At 47.4% G+C, this 19,653-nt stretch overlaps 1 protein-coding gene across 4 annotated transcripts in view; it reads left to right on the forward strand.

Annotated features, from left to right (window-relative positions):
* LOC126106404 (cytochrome P450 4C1-like) overlaps nucleotides 1–19,653 on the forward strand; it is a 160,736-nt gene that overhangs the window by 77,564 nt on the left and 63,519 nt on the right. For all 4 annotated transcript variants that reach the window (XM_049912675.1, XM_049912674.1, XM_049912676.1 and 1 more), the window contains one exon: nucleotides 8,240–8,476. In XM_049912675.1, the coding sequence (XP_049768632.1) occupies nucleotides 8,240–8,476 (237 nt within the window). The remainder of the gene's footprint in view (nucleotides 1–8,239; nucleotides 8,477–19,653) is intronic.

Genomic DNA, 19,653 nt, shown 5'->3' on the forward strand with positions numbered 1-19,653 from the left:
TATGCCACGGCAAACTGGCTGACACTGACGGCGGCGGTGCACAAATGCTGCGCAGCTAGCGCCATTCGACGGCCAACCGCTGTGCCGTGCGTGTGATCATTGCTTGTGCAGCCCTCTCGCAGTGTCCGGAGCAAGTATGGTGGGTCTGACACACCGGTGTCAATGTGTTGTTTTTTCCATTTCCAGGAGTGTAGTTGGTACGGAAGCCACACGTGACTAGAGTACGAAGGAACCAGAAGTATTTTATCCGAGCGCACTGCCAGACTGCGCCACGTGCAAGCAGCGTGCACCTCTTCAAATGGTTCAGATGGCTCTGACAAGGGAACCTCCCCATCGCACCCCCCTCAGATTTAGTTATAAGTTGGCACAGTGGATAGGCCTTGAAAAACTGAACACAGATAAATCGAGAAAACAAGAAGAAGTTGTGTGGAACTATGAAAAAAGTAAGCAAAATATACAAACTTAGTAGTCCATGTGCAAGATAGGCAACATCAAGGAGTCAAGGAGTATGGGAGCTGAAGAGCGCCGTGGTCCCGTGGTCAGCGTGACCCGCTGTTGAACTAGAGGTCCTTTGTTCAAGTCTTCCCTCGAGTGAAAATTTTACTTTCTTTATTTTCGCAAAGTTATGATCTGTCCGTTCGTTCACTGACGTCTCTGTTTACTGTAATAAGTTTAGCGCCTGTGTTTTGCGACCGCACCGCAAAACCGTGCGATTGTTATTGAAGGCCCGAGCTATATTTGCTGGATTCATATTGCCCACGGAATACATCTCACGTATTTAATGCACTCTCGTCCAAAGTAGTGAACAGTCAACTGCCAGCCAGGGAGCCTCGTAAGCAGGAATACTCTCTCTTCCGTGCGCTGTAGTCGACTGACGTCGTGTGTTTCGATGTTTGTTTAGGTGTGGCGTCCCCATACTACGGCGCAGTTACCTTGCATCGGACGGACGGACGGGCGGACAGATAATAATTGTCTGAAAATAAAAAAAATTAAACTTTTCAGTCGATGGACGACTTGAACCAAGGACTTCTCGTTCCGCAGCCGCTCACGCTGACCACGGGACCACGGCGCTCATGAGCTCATATTCTCCTTGATGTTGCCTATGTTGCCCATTGACTACTCAGTTTGTATATTTTGCTTATTTTTTCATAGTTCCACACAACTTCTTCCTGTTTTCTCGATTGATCTGGATCCAGTTTTTCAAGGCCTATCCACTGTGCCAACTTATAACTAAATCTGAGGGGGGTGCGATGGGGAGGTTCCCTTGTGAGCACTATGGGACTAGACGTCTGAGGTCATCAGTACCCTAGACTTAGAACTACTTAAAGCTAACTAACCTGAGGACACCACACACATCCATGCCCGAGGCAGGATTCGAACCTGCGACCGTAGCAGCAGCGCGGTTCCGGAATGAAGCGCCTAGAACCGCTCGGCCACAGCGGCCGGTCGTGCACGTCTGCCGTGAACAGTTGGTGGGAGTGAACGCGCGGTTCCCAGGTTAGCGACCACAATCTAGCGTTGTAGTTGCTGTTGGAAGACAATGAGGAACTAGCAGACATTCCACACCATAGTTACGTACAGTAATCGAAAAGCTGAAACACGTCTCACATTTAGGACACAACTTGACACAAGTTTCTATGCGACATGTCTGAATCGGCATTTATTTAACGAATATTACTGATATTGTGTAATATGTTAATGCGAACTTAAAAGTATGCGTCTCGCCTACTGTATTCATTTAAAGTAATACCTGTTTTAATTCGAAATAAATTCACAGACTGCTTATATGTTGGCATGAGCTGTGTTAGGTACAGATATATTACCCGCTAGTGACATTTGTGATAGTATCCGTGGTCTAGGGGTAGCGTCTTTGATTCATAATCAAAACGTCTTCGGTCCCGGGTTCGATCCCCGCCACTGCCTAAAGCAGGAAACCTCCACCTTGCTGCACTCGCTGGACAGTCTGTCTAAGGCGTTAACCCTGACCGGGTTGCCTCCAAACACGTCTCCGACGATTGTCTGGTTGAAGGCACATGCGACACTCATCGGTGAAGAGAATGTGATGCCAATCCTGAGCGGCCCTTTCGGCATGTTGTTGGACCCCTCTGTACCGCGCTACACGGTGTCGTGGTTGCAAAGATGGACTCGCCATGGACGTCGGGAGTGAAGCTGCGCATCATGCAGCCTACTGCGCACAGTTTGAGTCGTAATAAAACATCCTGTGGCTGCACGAAAAGCTTTATTCGACATGGTGGCGTTACTGTCAGGGTTCCTCCGAGTCATAACCCGTAGGTAGCGGTCATCCAACGCAGTAGCAGCCCTTGGGCAGCCTGAGCGAGGCACGTCATCGACCCTGTCTCTCTGTATCTCCTCCATGTCCGAACGACATCGCTTTGGTCCACTCCCAGACACCTGGACACTTCCCTTGTTTAGAGCCCTTTCCGGCACAAAGTAACAATGCAGACGCGATCGAACCTTGGTATTGACCGTCTCGGCATGGCTGAACTTCCTCCTGTCTGGTGAAGTGAGTGGAACTGATCGGCTGTCGAACCCCCTCCGTCTAATAGGCGTGCTCATGCAGGGTCTTTACATCTTTGGGGGGGGGGGGGGGGGGGGCTCAGTGACATACAATGGACTGTATCTGTGATACAATATCCACAGTCAACGTCCATCTCCAGGAGTTTTGTGAACTGGGGTGGTGCAAAACTTTTTTTAATGTGTGTATTTATCTATTTCATTTAGATGAGAACGGTTTTCTCTCACTGTTCTTTCGACAGGTACTGGCTACTTTCAATTTGAATCATCATCAGGTCACCTTTAACATTTTTTTTATAGTAAGCAGTAAAAATTCGTGAAGATCCTAAGAATTTAAAAAGTCCAGAAATACCAACTCAGGCATGTAGCATTCGCTTATGAGGAACCGGCGGCGCCCATGTGTTGCTGTTTCCGCCAATGGGAGCAAATGCACGTCTACACAGGGAATTCAAACCGTTTTAGAGTCACAAACTTGGAACCCTGTATATCAGTTTCACCAACAATATTCAGCAACCATCCCAGATTTCCTACGCAATTGACACGCACTAACCCTCAGGATTAATTTAAAGCACCGTGCAATAAAGAATTATCCGAAAACCAGTGCAGTATTAATGCTAATGGTGCGCTGGAAATTGTGCTACCTTACATAACTTGTTCTCTTTCAGAACTTGGAAGGTAGGAGACGAGGCACACGCGAAAGTAAAGCTGTGAGGACGGGTCGGGAGTCGTGCTTGGTTAGCTCTGATGATAGCCGGCACGGTAGCTCAGTGTGTTCGGTGCGAGGGTTAGCCGTCCTCTGTAATAAAAAAAAAGGTGAGTTAATGGAACGACGATGAACTTGAACAAGCGTCGTAGGACGTCCGATCCGAACAAATAGAATGAACAATCACAAAAAAAATGAGACCAACAAAAACAGTAGAAAAAAAAGGTTGGTGGGGCAGTTGCCCCCGAAAGGCAAAGGTCCCGAGCTCGTGTCTCAGTCCGACACACACTTTTAATCTGCCAGGAAGTTACATGTTCCAATTTTCTTTTTTACTCCACGAATCAAAGAAAACTCTTACAGAAATAGGTACAGCTGGTGATGTTACAAAATAAAAGTGATGTTGTTATTGAATGGAAAGTTGGAAATTAAGATTTAGCTTACTGTTTCATCAATCACAATTGGCGTAAGAATCATGGATTGACCATTGTCATAAAATATTGCTTTATGAAATGTGAATAGTCTTTACTTGCAGTTTCGCGTGGCTTGAGGCAGTCACAACTAGCGTGCTATTGATTAAGAAATTGCATTATCGTCTTTCTAATTACCTCATGATCGTAGATACGATCATACCCGGTTGTGAAGTTATTGTTATGACAAAACAATTTCCTAAGGGACCAGAAAGTTCTTAAGGGTGCAGAAACAACTGAACCATCACACAAAAGGGAAATTCAATATTAAAGCTGATGCAAGAAGGCGATAAAACAGTTTTCTTTTTATCAGTGTAACACGCACACAGGACTGCTGATCTTGGTGTCTGTAATATTAGCAAAATGCATAATTAAAATGAAAATAATACTGAGGAGATAATAGGAATGAGCACTGCTAAATGATTCAGTATTCCCAGAACAAATATTTATTATAACTAAAACCTATATCGTACCTTAAGCTTAGTACTACAATGACGGTAGATTTTTATGTCGGTATCATGTCCATTGAGCGCTCTTTTATATAGCCATTGTCTTCTTTGAGTCGCTCGTGCGTCGTCACGTTAAGTTATAACAGTTCTTTACACTTCACTCAAACTTAGACATAACACGTTTTTATACATTTAGTAAAAATTAGATCAGACTGCCACAAATCTGCGTCCGTCTTACTTGAGAAAAACAGTACAAGTCTTTAGCGTTCGAGGCTTCATTTGTTCTCCAGCGAACAAAATAGTGAAGGATCGCATGTCTATCCGTATTTTTCTGTTTATATTGCCGCCCAAAGACGACGAATTACATTATTTAGAAAATTCCACCGTCGCCATGCGACGCCTCATTATACATTAATCATTATTTATAAACAAGTATTTGCCTTCTGGCTGAAAGTATTAACTACTCGTATTTGCTGTTTTAATGAAGTCAAAAATAGCGAATATCACAAGCTCTATCACAACATCAGCTGCAATTGTCAGATTGGCCCACTTGGAATAACGTACGTAGGATCTTCTGTTGTTGGATGACCATGAAATTGTTTTCTGCGAACAACACGCACTGTAATGCGGCATGACCCAATTGAAGAAGGGGGGAAGGGGATAAAGGGTGCACAAGATTAATTTTGACACATAAAAAACTCCTGTAAAACTATTTGTAATTCTGTGACTACAAACGTTTATGAAAAGCCAATTTCAAAAAACATAACCCGAAAGCATTATGGAATAGCTATAACAGCGCTCTTGCCAAGAGTTTTCAACTTGTGCCACGCAGCGTCAGGCGCTGAGCAACCGCTTGTGTGAAATGTGTCGCCCTGTGATCAACACGCGCGAACGGCTCTCAACGTGTAGTAAATAACTGAACTTTTGCTCGCCTTGAGCACAAAACGAACCGCAGGGGGAAGCCACGCCAAGTTGCACAGTCTTGGGGGTGATATACAGAGTGTACGCCATTTTTGAGAAAAGATTAATCACGTTTACCGTTTCTCCTCTTGCTCCCTTCTTTAACTGAATCATGGCGCTTTACAATGCCTTTCGTTCACAGAAAACGGTTTTATGGTCATACAAACACAGAATATCTTATGTTCGTTAAGTGTGCCATTTCTAACCAATGCCCTACCCACCCTATAGTAAGCTCTATAATTTTTAATTTTTCAGTTTTGCAGGTGCCTTACGTTTGTGATATAATTATATCTATTTCTGTAAGAGTTTTCTTTGACTCACGAAGAAGAAAAAAAAATTGCTACATGTAACATAAGTAAAAAGGGAACAAGTTATGTAAGGTAGCACAATTGCAAGTGCACCGTTAGCATTAATATTGCACTGGTTTTCCCGTGAATCTTTTAGATGGTGCTTTAAATTTATGCTGAGGGTTAATGCGTTTCAATTACGTAGGCAACCTGGGATGGTTGCCGTATTTTATTGATGGAACTGATGTATGGGGTTCCAAGATTGCGCCTCTAAAATTGATTGAATTTCCTGTACAGAATTGCATTTGCTCCCAATGGCGGAAACAGTAACACATGGGCGCCACAGGTTACTAATAGACGAATGTGTAGTAGGCAGACATCTATCCAAACCATCACACAGGAATTCCAAACGGCATCAAGATCCACTGCAAGTACTTTGACAGTTAGCCAGAGGGGAGAAAACTTGGATTTCACGGTGGAGCGGCTGCTCATAAGCCACACATCACGCCGGTAAATGCCGAACGACGCCTCACTAGCTGTAAGGAGCGTAATCATTGCACGATTGAACAGTGGACAAACGTTGTATGGAGTGGTGAATCACGGTACACATGTGGAGGTCCGATGGCAAGGTGTGGGTATGGAGGATGCCTCGTAAGCGTCATCTGCCAGCGTGTGTAGTGCGAACAGTAAAATTCGGAGGAGTAGGTGTTACGTTGTGGTCGTGTTTTTCACGGAGGGGGCTCGCACCCCTTGTTGTTTCGCGTGGCACTGTCACAGCACAGGCCTACGTTGATGTTCTAAGCACGGTATTGCTTCCCACTGTTGAAGAGCAATTCCGGCATGGCGACTGCATCTTCCATCACGATCGAGCACCTGTTCATAATGCACGGCCTGTGGCAGAGTGGTTACACGACAATGTTGTTGTTGTGGTCTTCAGTCCTGAGACTGGTTTGAAGCAGCTCTCCATGCTACTCTATCCTGTGCAAGCTTCTTCATCTCCCAGTACCTACTGCAACCTACATCCTTTTGAACCTGCTTAGTGTATTCATCTCTTGGTCTCCCTCTACGATGTTTACCCTCCACGCTGCCCTCCAATACTAAACTGATGATCCCTTGATGCCTCAGAACATGTCCTACCAACCGATCCCTTCTTCTAGTCAAGTTGTGCCACAAATTTCTCTTCTCCCCAATCCTATTCAATACCTCCTCATTAGTTATGTGATCTACCCATCTAATCTTCAGCATTCTTCTGTAGCACCACATTTCGAAAGCTTCTATTCTCTTCTTGTCTAAACTATTTATCGTTCATGTTTTACTTCCATACTTGGCTACACTCCATACAAATACTTTCAGAAACGACTTCCTGGCATTTAAATCTATACTCGATGTTAACAAATTTTTCTTCTTCAGAAACGCTTTCTTTGTGATTGCCAGTCTGCATTTTATATCCTCTCTACTTCGACCATCAGTTATTTTCCTCCCCAAATAGCAAAACTCCTTTACCACTTTAAATATCTCATTTCCTAATCTAATTCCCGCAGCATCACCCGATTTAACTCGACTACATTCCATTATTCTCGTTTTGCTTTTGTTGATGCTCATCTTATATCCCCCTTTCAAGACACTATCCATTCCGTTCAACTGCTCTTTCAAGTCCTTTGCTGTCTCTGACAGAATTACAATGTCATCGGCAAACCTTAAAGCTTTTATTTCTTCTCCTTGGATTTTAATACCTACTCCGAATTTTTCTTTTGTTTCCTTAACTGCTTGCTCAATATACAGATTGAATAACATCGGGGATAGTCTAGAACCCTGTCTCACTCCCTTCCCAAACACTGCTTCCCTTTCGTGTCCCTCGACTCTTATAACTGCCATCTGGTTTCTGTACAAATTGTAAATAGCCTTTCGCTCCCTGTATTTTACCCCTGCCACCTTTAGAATTTGAAAGAGAGTATTCCACCCAACATTGTCAAAAGCTTTCTGTGAGTCTACAAATGCTAGAAACGTAGGTTTGCCTTTCCTTAATCTAGCTTCTAAGATAAGTGGTAGGGTCAGTATTGCGGACTGGTCTACACGGAGTCCTGACCTGAATGCTGTAGAACGGCTTTGGGATGTTTTGGAACGCCGACTTCGTGCCAGGCCTCACCGATCAACATCGATAGCTCTCCTCAGTGCAGCTCTTCGTGAAGAATGGGCTGTCATTCCACAATAAACCTTCCAGCACCTGATTGAAGTCCGCCACCGGTAGCTGAGTGGGCAGCGCGACTGAATGTCGATCCTAAGGGTCCGGGTTCGATTCCCGGATGGGTCGGTGATTTTCTCCACTCAGGGACTGGGAGTTGTGTTGTCCTAATCATCATTTCATCCCCATCGACGCTCAAGTCGCCGAAGTGGCGTCAAATCGAAAGACTTGCACCCGGCGAACGGTCTACCCGACGGGAGGCCCTAGTCACACGACATTTGCATTTACCTGATTGAACGTATGCCTGCGAGAGTGGAAGCTGTCACCGAGGCTAAGGGTGGGCCAACACCGTATTGAATTTCAGCATTACTGATGGAGGGCGCGACGAACTTGTAACTAATTATCAGCCAGGTGTTCGGATACTTTTGATAAAGTGTATCTTCTGATACCAGTTTTTTGTTGTTGTATTTTATAGCCTTTGAACATGGCAGACTGTTTCTGGAAATAATAAAAAAGTGGTCAGTACACGAGAAAAGACGGCAGTGTTTCAAACTGCTAGGCCGGCGCTGCCCCAGCTTTGCACCTGGCACCTGTGCAGGTGGGGGTGGGGGTGGGGGGTGAGGATCGCGTGCTCCGTACAGCTCGGCGTGTTGCAGCTGCTGGGCAACTTCCTGGAGGCGTTCCACGAGGGCGGCCTCTTCCTGAGCGCGCGGCTGGCCAGCGACAGCGGGGGCGGCGCCGCCCCCGCCGACGTGCACGCCGCCGCCCTCTTCGCGGCGCTGCGCAGCTTCTGCACGGCCGGCTCCGGCGTCGACCCCGACCGGCTCATCCCGGGCGGCGTGTCGGAGCGCGAGGTCTCCGCCCTCCTCGCATACGGGATGACCCTCCTGCAGGTGAGCACCCACTAGCTTCCCGACAGTGTCGCCGTCTACTACTGCGTCTGCTTCTCCGCCGCTTAGGCCGCATTACAACTTCTATCGTATGCCGAAATTCTAAGAGAAAGGAAATATAATCGAAGGTACACAGGGTGAGTCACCTAACGTTACCGCTGGATATATTTCGTAAACCACATCAAATACTGACGAACCGATTCCACAGACCGAACGTGAGGAGAGGGGCTAGTGTAATTGTTTAATACAAACCATACAAATATGCAAGGAAGTATGTTTTTTAACACAAACCTACGTTTTTTTAAATGGAACCACGTTAGTTTTGTTAGCACATCTGAACATATAAACAAATACGTAATCAGTGCCGTTTGTTGCATTGTAAAATGTTAATTACATCCGGAGATATTGTAACCTACAGTTGACGCTTGAAACCTCCGACGTCCAGTTGCGTGTTGTAAGAAACACGGGCCACGGTCGGCGAACAGCATCTGCAGGGACATGTTTACGATGACGACCGTGTTTACGAGTGTGGCTGTAGTGCACAGTTGTGGTTTGGTCTAGCTGTCGCAGTGTCCGCATGTAGCGCTTGCTGCTATTGTTATTCTGCATTCGTCTCCGCACGCAGACCAACTGTAGTACACCGTGTTACCAGACGTCTGCGATAGTGTAGTGTTGCAGGAACTGTGACCATGGTGTATTCGAACTCTGAAAAGGCGGAGATGATACTCATCTATGGCGAGTGTCGACGAAATGCAGCTGAAGCCTGCACGGTGTATGCAGAACGGTACCCGGACAGAGAGCATCCAACGTGCCGCACATTGCAAAACATCTACCGCCAACTGTATGCAACAGGTATGGTCGTAGCACGCAAACGGGTCCGTAACAGGCCCGTCACAGGAGTAGCGGGTGCAGTTGGTGTGTTAGCTGCTGTTGCCATGAACCCACACATGAGTACACGGGACATTGCGAGAGCCGGTGGACTGAGTCAAAGCAGTGTCATGCGCATACTGCATCGTCACCGCTTTCACCCGTTTCATGTGTCGCTACATCAGCAATTACATGGTGATGACTTTAATCATCGAGTGCAATTCTGTCAATGGGCATTAACAGAGAATGCGTTGCAGTTCTACCTGTTTACCGATGAAGCGGGTTTCACAAACCACGGGGCAGTGAATCTACGGAACATGCGTTACTGGTCCGTGGACAATCCTCGCTGGCTCAGACAGGTAGAGCGACAGCGACCGTGGACCGTAAATGCATGGTGCGGAATCATTGGCGACCACCTCATTGGTCCTCACTTCATTGCAGGGGCCCAAACAGCTGCAACATACATCGCGTTTCTACAGAATGATCTACCAACGTTGCTCGAAAATGTCCCACTGGAAACGCGTCGACGTATGTGGTATCAGTATGATGGTGCACCTGCAAATTCCGCAATTAACACCAGGCTGACCCTTGACAGGATGTTTGACGGGCGTTTCATAGGACGTGGAGGACGCATAAATTGGCCAGCACGTTCTCCTGATCTTACACCTCTGGACTTCTTTCTGTGGGGTACGTTAATGGAGAACGTGTACCGTGATGTGCCTACAACCCCAGAGGATATGAAATAACGTATTGTGGCAGCCTGCGGCGACATTACACCAGATGTACTGCATCGTGTACGACATTCATTACGCCAGAGGTTGCAATTGTGTGCAGCAAATGATGGCCACCACATTGAACATCTATTGGCCTGACATGTCGGGACACACTCTATTCCATCCCGTAATTGAAAACGGGAACCACGTGTGTACGTGTACCTCACCCCTCATGGTAATGTACATGTGCGTCAGTGAAAAAGACCAATAAAAAGGTGTTAGCATGTGGACGTAATGTGCTGTTCCAGTCTCTTCTGTACCTAAGGTCCATCACCGTTCCCTTTGGATCCCTACGTAATTCGGTGCTCTCCGATACACACGATCGAACAGCGGAGGAGTGGTACTCAAGCGTCAACTTCAGGTTACAATATCTCCGGATGTAGTTAACATTTTACAATGCAACGAACGGCACTGATAACGTATTGTGTATATGTTCATATGTGCTAACAAAACTAACGGGGTTCCATTTAAAAAAAACGTAGGTTTGTGTTAAAAAACATACTTCCGTGCATTTTTGTATGGTTTGTATTAACCAACTACACTAGTCCCTCTCCTCACGTTCGGTCTGTGGAATCGGTTCGTCAGTATTTGATGTGGTTTACGAAATATATGCAGCGGTAATGTTAGGTGACTCACCCTGTATATCTTATGATTGAATTTTCTCCGGGACATTTAAGCCTTACTTTTATCTACGTTAATAATGGAAGCTGAAGAAATCAATTAAAATGTGTGCCACAGCCAAGACTCGAAACGGGTCGACAGAAGCGTCCGATCCCACACGTCGGCTTTGACCCGTGACGTAAGGGTGTTGTCGTGTGTGACGTCATGACGGCGCGGAGTTTGGTTTGTCAGAGTGGCGTGTTTGTACATGTCGTCGTGTTGTGGTTTGTTGAGCTCTCTGGTGGTACGTTCAGAGTTTTCGTTTGTGTGGTGTAATGGGCTCAGTTTGCTTTTGCTCATTATCCAGAATTGTTCGAGTGTCGGCTGTGTTTGTAGTGGAATTCGTTTCAGTGAGTTAACGATTTTGGGTGAAGGTTAATTTAGTGTTGTTCGCTGTACGAGGTGCATTCAAGTTCTAAGGCCTCCGATTTTTTTTCTCCGGACTGGAAAGAGATAGAAACATGCGCATTGTTTTAAAATGAGGCCGCGTTCGTTGTCAATACGTCCCAGAGATGGCAGCACCGTATGGCAGATGGAATTTTACCGCCAGCGGCGAGAATGAGAAATGTTTTAAATACTTAAAATGGCGACGTTTTCCTTACTTGAACAGCGTGCAATCATTCGTTTTCTGAATTTGCGTGGTGTGAAACCAATTGAAATTCATCGACAGTTGGAGACATGTGGTGATGGACTTATGAATGTGTCGAAAGTGCGTTCGTGGGTGCGACAGTTTAATGAAGGCAGAACATCGTGTGACAACAAACCGAAACAACCTCAGGCTCGCACAAGCCGGTCTGACGACATGATGAAGAAAGTGGAGAGAATTGTTTTGGGGGATCGCCGAATGACTGTTGAACAGATCGCCTCCAGATTTGGAATTTCTGTGGGTTCTGTACACAATCCTGCATGACGACCTGAAAATGCGAAAAGTGTCATCCAGGTGGGTGCCACAAATGCTGACAGACGACCACATGGCTGCCCGTGTGGCATGTTGCCAAGCAATGTTGACGCGCAACGACAGCATGACTGGGACTTTCTTTTCGTCGGTTGTGACAATGGATGAGACGTGGATGCCATTTTTCAATCCAGAAACAAAGCGCCAGTCAGCTCAATGGAAGCACACAGATTCACCGCACCCAAAAAAATTTCGGGTAACCGCCAGTGCTGAAAAAATGATGGTGTCCATGTTCTGGGACAGCGAGGGCGCAATCCTTACCCATTGCGTTCCAAAGGGCACTACGGTAACAGGTGCATCCTACGAAAATGTTTTGAAGAACAAATTCCTTCCTGCACTGCAACAAAAACGTCCGGGAAAGGCTGCGCGTGTGCTATTTCACCAAGACAACGCACCCACACATCGAGCTAACGTTACGCAACATTTTCTTCGTGATAACAACTTTGAAGTGATTCCTCATGCTCCCTACTCATCTGACCTGGCTCCTAGTGACTTTTGGCTTTTTCCAACAATGAAAGACACTCTCCGTGGCCGCACATTGACCAGCCGTGCTGCTATTGCCTCAGCGATTTTCCATTGGTCAAAACAGACTCCTAAAGAAGCCTTCGCCGCTGCCATGGAATCATGGCGTCAGCGTTGTGAAAAATGTGTACGTATGCAGGGCGATTATGTCGAGAAGTAAAGCAAGTTTCATCGATTTCGGGTGAGTGGTTAATTAGGAAAAAATCGGAGGCCTTAGAACTTGAATGCACCTCGTACATCGTATGGTAATTTTAGTAAAATTAATCGGTTGTTGTTTTTGTTCAGTAATGGATAAGACGGATAAAATTAACAGTGCGCGGGTCAGAGGAAGTGTTCGATCCCTTTGTGTGGCTGTGTATGTTTATATTGGTATCGCAAGATGTTTTTGAGCTATATAGGCCAAGGGAAGTGTTTCATCCTAATTTATGGGATCGGGAGCTGCTGTTGAGCTATATAGGTCAAGGGAAGTGTCCGATTCCAGATGATATTGTGTTTAGTGGTATTTGGGGAGTTTTGTGACGTCGGTTTTTTTTACGTTGTTTTGTGTGGTTTTTTATGGGGGTGAGTGTCTAAATTTGTTTATATTTAGTTTGTCCCCACCCAAAAAAACCTGCTTCCTGCGCTTGTCCCGTTAGTGTCATTAGGCTTTCTGTGGAACGGGTGTGTGTTTGTTTTTCGATGTATTTTCGTCCTCATAATGTGTACGTAACGACTTTATATGTGCCATATTGGAATCGTGGTTTATGGTCGTTTCCGCCATATTTTTGACGTCATGGATCAAAGCAGACGGGCGGGATCGGACGCTTCCGTATTTCCCTCGAAACTAGGTCTTCTTGTTTACAAGGCAGAAACGCTAACCATTACAGCACCACCTCTCTGCGGAGAACAGTGCTGCGTGAACTACCTAAGTGGAGAACTTCCCCAACACAAACGTCAATTCACATCCTCAGCCTATTTTCCCCCTACATTGTCACTATCGCCAGGCCTCTCCGGCATTGGAATAACACCCCAGTGTTGTGTTGGGGGGGGGGGGAGGGGGGGCTATCAGACGTATGTAGTTCGTGTAGCAATGTTGAGCATAGTGTTAAGCATTTCTGCCTGCTAAGCAGGGAGACCCGAGTTCGACCCCAGCTATGACACAAATTTTAATTCATTTCTTCAGCTTTCATCATTATGGTAGATAATGAAAGTTTCTGACGCGAAGAGGTAACAACGGTATTAAAATTCGGAAAGAAAGTGAAACGTTTTCGTATGCCACTACTTATTATTGACGGCGCTCGGAACTTTCGCCGACAGTACACCACCTTGAGGCCCTAGTTGACGCTGAGAGGGGACCTCCATACAGTCCCATAAGTGGCCGACATCTACGAACTGGCTTCCGCAGAGTGCTGCAACAGCGATGTTGTGTCTCCAGCCTTCAACAGACAGAACATCGCTGTTACAGAAATCTGTGGAAGCCAGTTCGTAGATGTTGGTCATTGATGACATCCTGTATACAGTCGGGGTTCACCTCCTCAGCGACAGCTAAGGCTTTAAGATAGTGCACTGAGTCCCCGAAACTGGTTGCCAAGTAATGAAATAACATCAAAATGATGGCTGCAGGTCTTCACGTGCGTGAATGTGGAACGGTCCCGGATAGCAGAGGCATGGACGTGTAAGTAGCATGCGCTGGTTACCCAGAAAAGGAAATATTTCCGTCAAAATGTAACGCATTTCATACGATTGCTTGTGTGGCTATCTTCCGCAGCATCTATTAACATATTATTATGGGGTACCTATCTTGATCTGACTGGAATCTAATTAAAAAGAATTACACCAGACGCGTTTCAAAAATGGCTCTGAGCACTATGGGACTTAACATCTGTGGTGATCAGTCCCCTAGAACTTAAAAATACTTAAACCTAACTAACCTTAGGACATCACATACATCCACGCCCGAGGCAGGATTCGAACCTGCGACCGTAGCGGTCGCGCGGTTCCAGACTGTATCGCCTGCAACCTCTCGGCCACTCCGGCCGGCCAACCAGGGACAGTGGCACACAACTGCTGCAAATAAGACTGAAAAATAGCAGCAGCCGAAGCACAACCGAACGGAAGGCGGCGGAACCCTGAACAATCCACGGTGGGCGTCGATCACAAAGTAGCGCTGCGACTGTTCGTCGAGCGGAATGTGGAAGTATGCGTCCCGCAAGTCAATCGTAGAAAGGAATTTTCCCGCACCAAGTTTATCAAAAATGTCTTCAGGTCGCGGTAAGGGAAATGTAGCTAGCAATGTCCGGGAATTTACTGATGACTTGAAGTCAGCACAGATACGGAGACGATCGTTTGCTTTCTTCACACACTGTATAGGCCAAGTCCATGGCGAAGCAGATACAGGTTCAATTAGACCACCGTCTTGCAAATGCATAAGTTCAGCAGCTACGGCGTCGCGCCGGAAAAGAGGCACGGCGTTGTCTTTAACCGCAACGTGCGCTGCAAAGTGCGTGGCACAACCGAGGGCATTAGAAAAGAGTTCAGCAAAATGATCGCATAGTGCGGCAACACTGTCTGCACGGTCACTAGCATTGATGCAAAGTACATTGTCCGGAATTGCGAGACCAAAAAGTTCAAATGTGTCCGTGCCGAAAATGTTCGTAGCATCACCAGAGCGGAGCACATGGAAAGACGCTGTACGGGTCGTTGCACCATACGTGGCTTGCCAACTACACGCGCCGAGCACTGATATCTCCTGTCCAGTAAATGCAGCCAGTGCGGAATGCGAACGACGAAGCGGGGCGAACCGAGCCAGTCGTACGTCGATGTGTTCGGTAGAGAAACCGGCGCACCAGTGTCCACCAGTGTCTGCAGGCCAACAGAACGTGCACAAATGCTCAAAGTCACAGAAAGTTCCCTCGCATCTCGCTGAATGCGAGAGGGAGTGTCTGGCAAAACGTGATCCACACGACGAGCTGTCGAAGGGCGTGAAGCAGGGGGCTTTGAAGAAGTGGCGTTAACGTCCATAGGCTGAGGTGAATCGTGGTCGTGGCGGTTGCCGTTGCGGTGACGCCCACGCATGTCACGCGAACGGAAGACATGTTGTGAAGCAGAGTTTCTCTTAGTACACACAGCTCGCACACGTCCTTTCTTATTACAAAAGTAACACTGTGCTTGACGGGATGGGCAACTGTCCCGCGGATGGGCACGAAAGCAGTTCGGACACGATTTCAGTTTCTTAGAGGGTGCCCGGTTTGAACCGTGGTTACGTGCGCGCGAGCGGCGCGGCGCGGTGTGGCTGGCAGGGCCGCGTGGAAGGGCAGGCGCTGTGCCGCGCTCACAGCACACACACCCGGGGTCACGTGGAACGCGGAAGTAGCCGTGTCTACGGGGTGTTTCAAAAATGACCGGTATATTTGAAACGGCAATAAAAACTAAACGAGCAGCGATAGAAATACACCGTTTGTTGCTATATGCTTGGGACAACAGTACATTTTCAGGCGGACAAACTTTCGAAATTACAGTAGTTACAATTGTCAACAACAGATGGCGCTGCAAGTGATGTGAAAGATATAGAAGACAACGCAGTCTGTGGGTGCGCCATTCTGTACGTCGTCTTTCTGCTGTAAGCGTGTGCTGTTCACAACGTGCAAGTGTGCTGTGGACAGCATGGTTCATTCCTTAGAACAGAGGATTTTTCTGGTGTTGGAATTCCACCGCCTAGAACACAGTGTTGTTGCAACAAGACGAAGTTTTCAACGGAGGTTTAATGTAACCAAAGGACCGAAAAGCGATACAATAAAGGATCTGTTTGAAAAATTTCAACGGACTGGGAACGTGACGGATGAACGTGCTGGAAAGGTAGGGCGACCGCGTACGGAAACCGCAGAGGGTAACGCGCAGCTAGTGCAGCAGGTGATCCGACAGCGGCCTCGGGTTTCCGTTCGCCGTGTTGCCGCTGCGGTCCAAATGACGCCAACGTCAACGTATCGTCTCGTGCGCCAGAGTTTACACCTCTATCCGTACAAAATTCAAACGCGGCAACCCCTCAGCGCCGCTACCATTGCTGCACGAGAGACATTCGCTAAAGATATAGTGCACAGGATTGATGACGGCGATATGCATGTGGGCAGCATTTGGTTTACTGACGAAGCTTATTTTTACCTGGACGGCTTCGTCAATAAACAGAACTGGCGCATATGGGGAACCGAAAAGCCCCATGTTGCAGTCCCATCGTCCCTGCATGCTCAAAAAATACTGGTCTGGGCCGCCATTTCTTCCAAAGGAATCATTGGCCCATTTTTCCGATCCGAAACGATTACTGCATCACGCTATCTGGACATTCTTCGTGAATTTGTGGCGGTACAAACTGCCTTAGACGACACTGCGAACACCTCGTGGTTTATGCAAGATGGTGCCCGGCCACATCGCACGGCCGACGTCTTTAATTTCCTGAATGAATATTTCGATGATCGTGTGATTGCTTTGGGCTATCCGAAACATACAGGAGGCGGCGTGGATTGGCCTCCCTATTCGCCAGACATGAACCCCTGTGACTTCTTTCTGTGGGGACACTTGAAAGACCAGGTGTACCGCCAGAATCCAGAAACAATTGAACAGCTCAAGCAGTACATCTCATCTGCATGTGAAGCCATTCCACCAGACACGTTGTCAAAGGTTTCGGGTAATTTCATTCAGAGATTACGCCATATTATTGCTACGCATGGTGGATATGTGGAAAATATCGTACTATAGAGTTTCCGACACCGCAGCGCCATCTGTTGTTGCAAATTGTAACTACTGTAATTTCGAAAGTTTGTCTGCCTGAAAATGTACTGTTGTCCCAAGCATATTGCAACAAACGGTGTATTTCTATCGCTGCTCGTTTAGTTTTTATTGCCGTTTCAAATATACCGGTCATTTTTGAAACACCCTGTATCTTGTCTGTCTAGCAAGTCCACTACTTCCTGCTAAGACGGGCTTTTAAATCTGAGGATTTGCTCGCGGATGCGGTGATCCGCCACATTCTGCGTCTCTAATCATTATATCCGCGTACGAGCGTCGACACGAGCAATTAAAATCACAATCAGAAGTTAGTCCATGAAGGTCCGCTAACCGAGGCTTATTGGACTGAGTAGGCCCGCGCCAGAGGCGAAAGAATTTGTAACGTGCAGCTGCCACATTTACACAGTCACGGAAGTGGGAGTTCAAAGCATCAATCACTCCGTCGTAAGTTTTAGTTTCTGGGCGGGTGGTGGGAAACAATTTCACGAGCACACGGTACAGCACAACACCCGCGTTGGCAATGAAGAAAGCAAGCCGCTCTGTACCTGGTACGGTGTAAGCTGCGAAGTGGGCCTCGAGCTGGGCGACGTATTGTGGCCAGCGTTCGACGTCACGACTGAAGGCACGAAATGGCGGCGCCGTCGGTACAGGCGGTGGCGTCGGAGGCGCCCAAGTAGCTGCAGTTTGTAGCGCGACCAGTCCATTTGTGGCATCGAGCAGCTGCGACATTTGCTGAGCCTGAAAACTTACAAGATCGGACAGCGAAGCCTATTCCTGTGGCGAAGCCGTGGTGTACACAGATGAAAGTCTTATAGCGAATGGTGGGAACACTCGTACACCCCCACGGTCACAGTTGGAAACCACAAAAAACTAAAGCAGGACCGAGCAAAAAAGGAAATTATAGGAAAGGCAAAAAAAAAGTTTTGTCCCTGATGGTCGCCATCTTTTGTATCCCGCCTGAGAGGCGGCGCGTGGGTAAGGAACAGGAACAGGAACAGGTACTAATCTCTCGGTACTGCAGATACACTGAAAGTACTTTTACTAGTGGATAAACATATGCAAACATATCACGTAACTTGCAAGGTGGTGCGAAGTTGAAGCGAAGTGTCCTGGCTGTCTGCACCTGATCAAATGGGCTGAAGCAGTCGCGGAGCTCGTAGACCTCGGCAGCGCCGGCTAGAGGGCGCCGCCGTCGGTGTCTCTCGTGGTGCGAACGTAGCAGGGCGGAACTATGTTGTGGCATCGTAGCCATCGGTACCGCACACAAATGGCTGTGAGCACTATGCGACTCAACTTCGGAGGTCATCAGTCGCCTAGAACTTAGAACTAATTAAACCTAACGAACCTAAGGACATCACACACACCCATGCCCGAGGCAGGATTCGAACCTGTGACCGTAGCGGTCGCTCGGTTCCGGACTGTAGCGCCCAGAACCGCACGGTACCACACACACTGCATGTTTTTCTTTTAGTACGAGGGCAGTTCAATAAGTAATGCAACACATTTTTTTTCTCGGCCAATTATGGTTGAAAAAACCGGAAATTTCTTGTGGAATATTTTCAAACATTCCCGCTTCGTCTCGTATAGTTTCATTGACTTCCGACAGGTGGCAGCGCTGTACGGAGCTGTTAAAATGGCGTCTGTAACGGATGTGCGTTGCAAACAACGGGCAGTGATCGAGTTTCTTTTGGCGGAAAACCAGGGCATCTCAGATATTCATAGGCGCTTGCAGAATGTCTACGGTGATCTGGCAGTGGACAAAAGCACGGTGAGTCGTCGGGCAAAGCGTGTGTCATCATCGCCGCAAGGTCAAGCGAGACTGTCTGATCTCCCGCGTGCGGGCCGGCCGTGCACAGCTGTGACTCCTGCAATGGCGGAGCGTGCGAACACACTCGTTCGAGATGATCGACGGATCACCATCAAACAACTCAGTGCTCAACTTGACATCTCTGTTGGTAGTGCTGTCACAATTGTTCACCAGTTGGGATATTGAAAGGTTTGCTCCCGCTGGGTCCCTCGTTGTCTAACCGAACACCATAAAGAGCAAAGGGGAACCATCTGTGCGGAATTGCTTGCTCGTCATGTGGCTGAGGGTGACAATTTCTCGTCAAAGATTGTTACAGGCGATGAAACATGGGTTCATCTCTTCGAACCTGAAACTAAACGGCAATCAATGGAGTGGCGCCACACCCACTCCCCTACCAAGAAAAAGTTCAAAGCCATACCCTCAGCCGGTAAAGTCACGGTTACAGTCTTCTGGGACGCTGAAGGGGTTATTCTGTTCGATGTCCTTCCCCACGGTCAAACGATCAACTCTGAAGTGTATTGTGCTACTCTTCAGAAATTGAAGAAACGACTTCAGCGAGTTCGTAGGCACAAAAATCTGAACGAACCTCTCCTTCTTCATGACAACGCAAGGCCTCACACAAGTCTTCGCACCCGAGAGGAGCTCACAAAACTTCAGTGGACTGTTCTTCCTCATGCACCCTACAGCCCCGATCTCGCACCGTCGGATTTCCACATGTTTGGCCCAATGAAGGACGCAATCCGTGGGAGGCACTACGCGGATGATGAAGAAGTTATTGATGCAGTACGACGTTGGCTCCGACATCGACCAGTGGAATGGTACCGTGCAGGCATACAGG

The sequence above is a fragment of the Schistocerca cancellata genome, chromosome 10, assembly GCF_023864275.1.
Source record: "Schistocerca cancellata isolate TAMUIC-IGC-003103 chromosome 10, iqSchCanc2.1, whole genome shotgun sequence".
Classification (NCBI taxonomy): domain Eukaryota; kingdom Metazoa; phylum Arthropoda; class Insecta; order Orthoptera; family Acrididae; genus Schistocerca; species Schistocerca cancellata.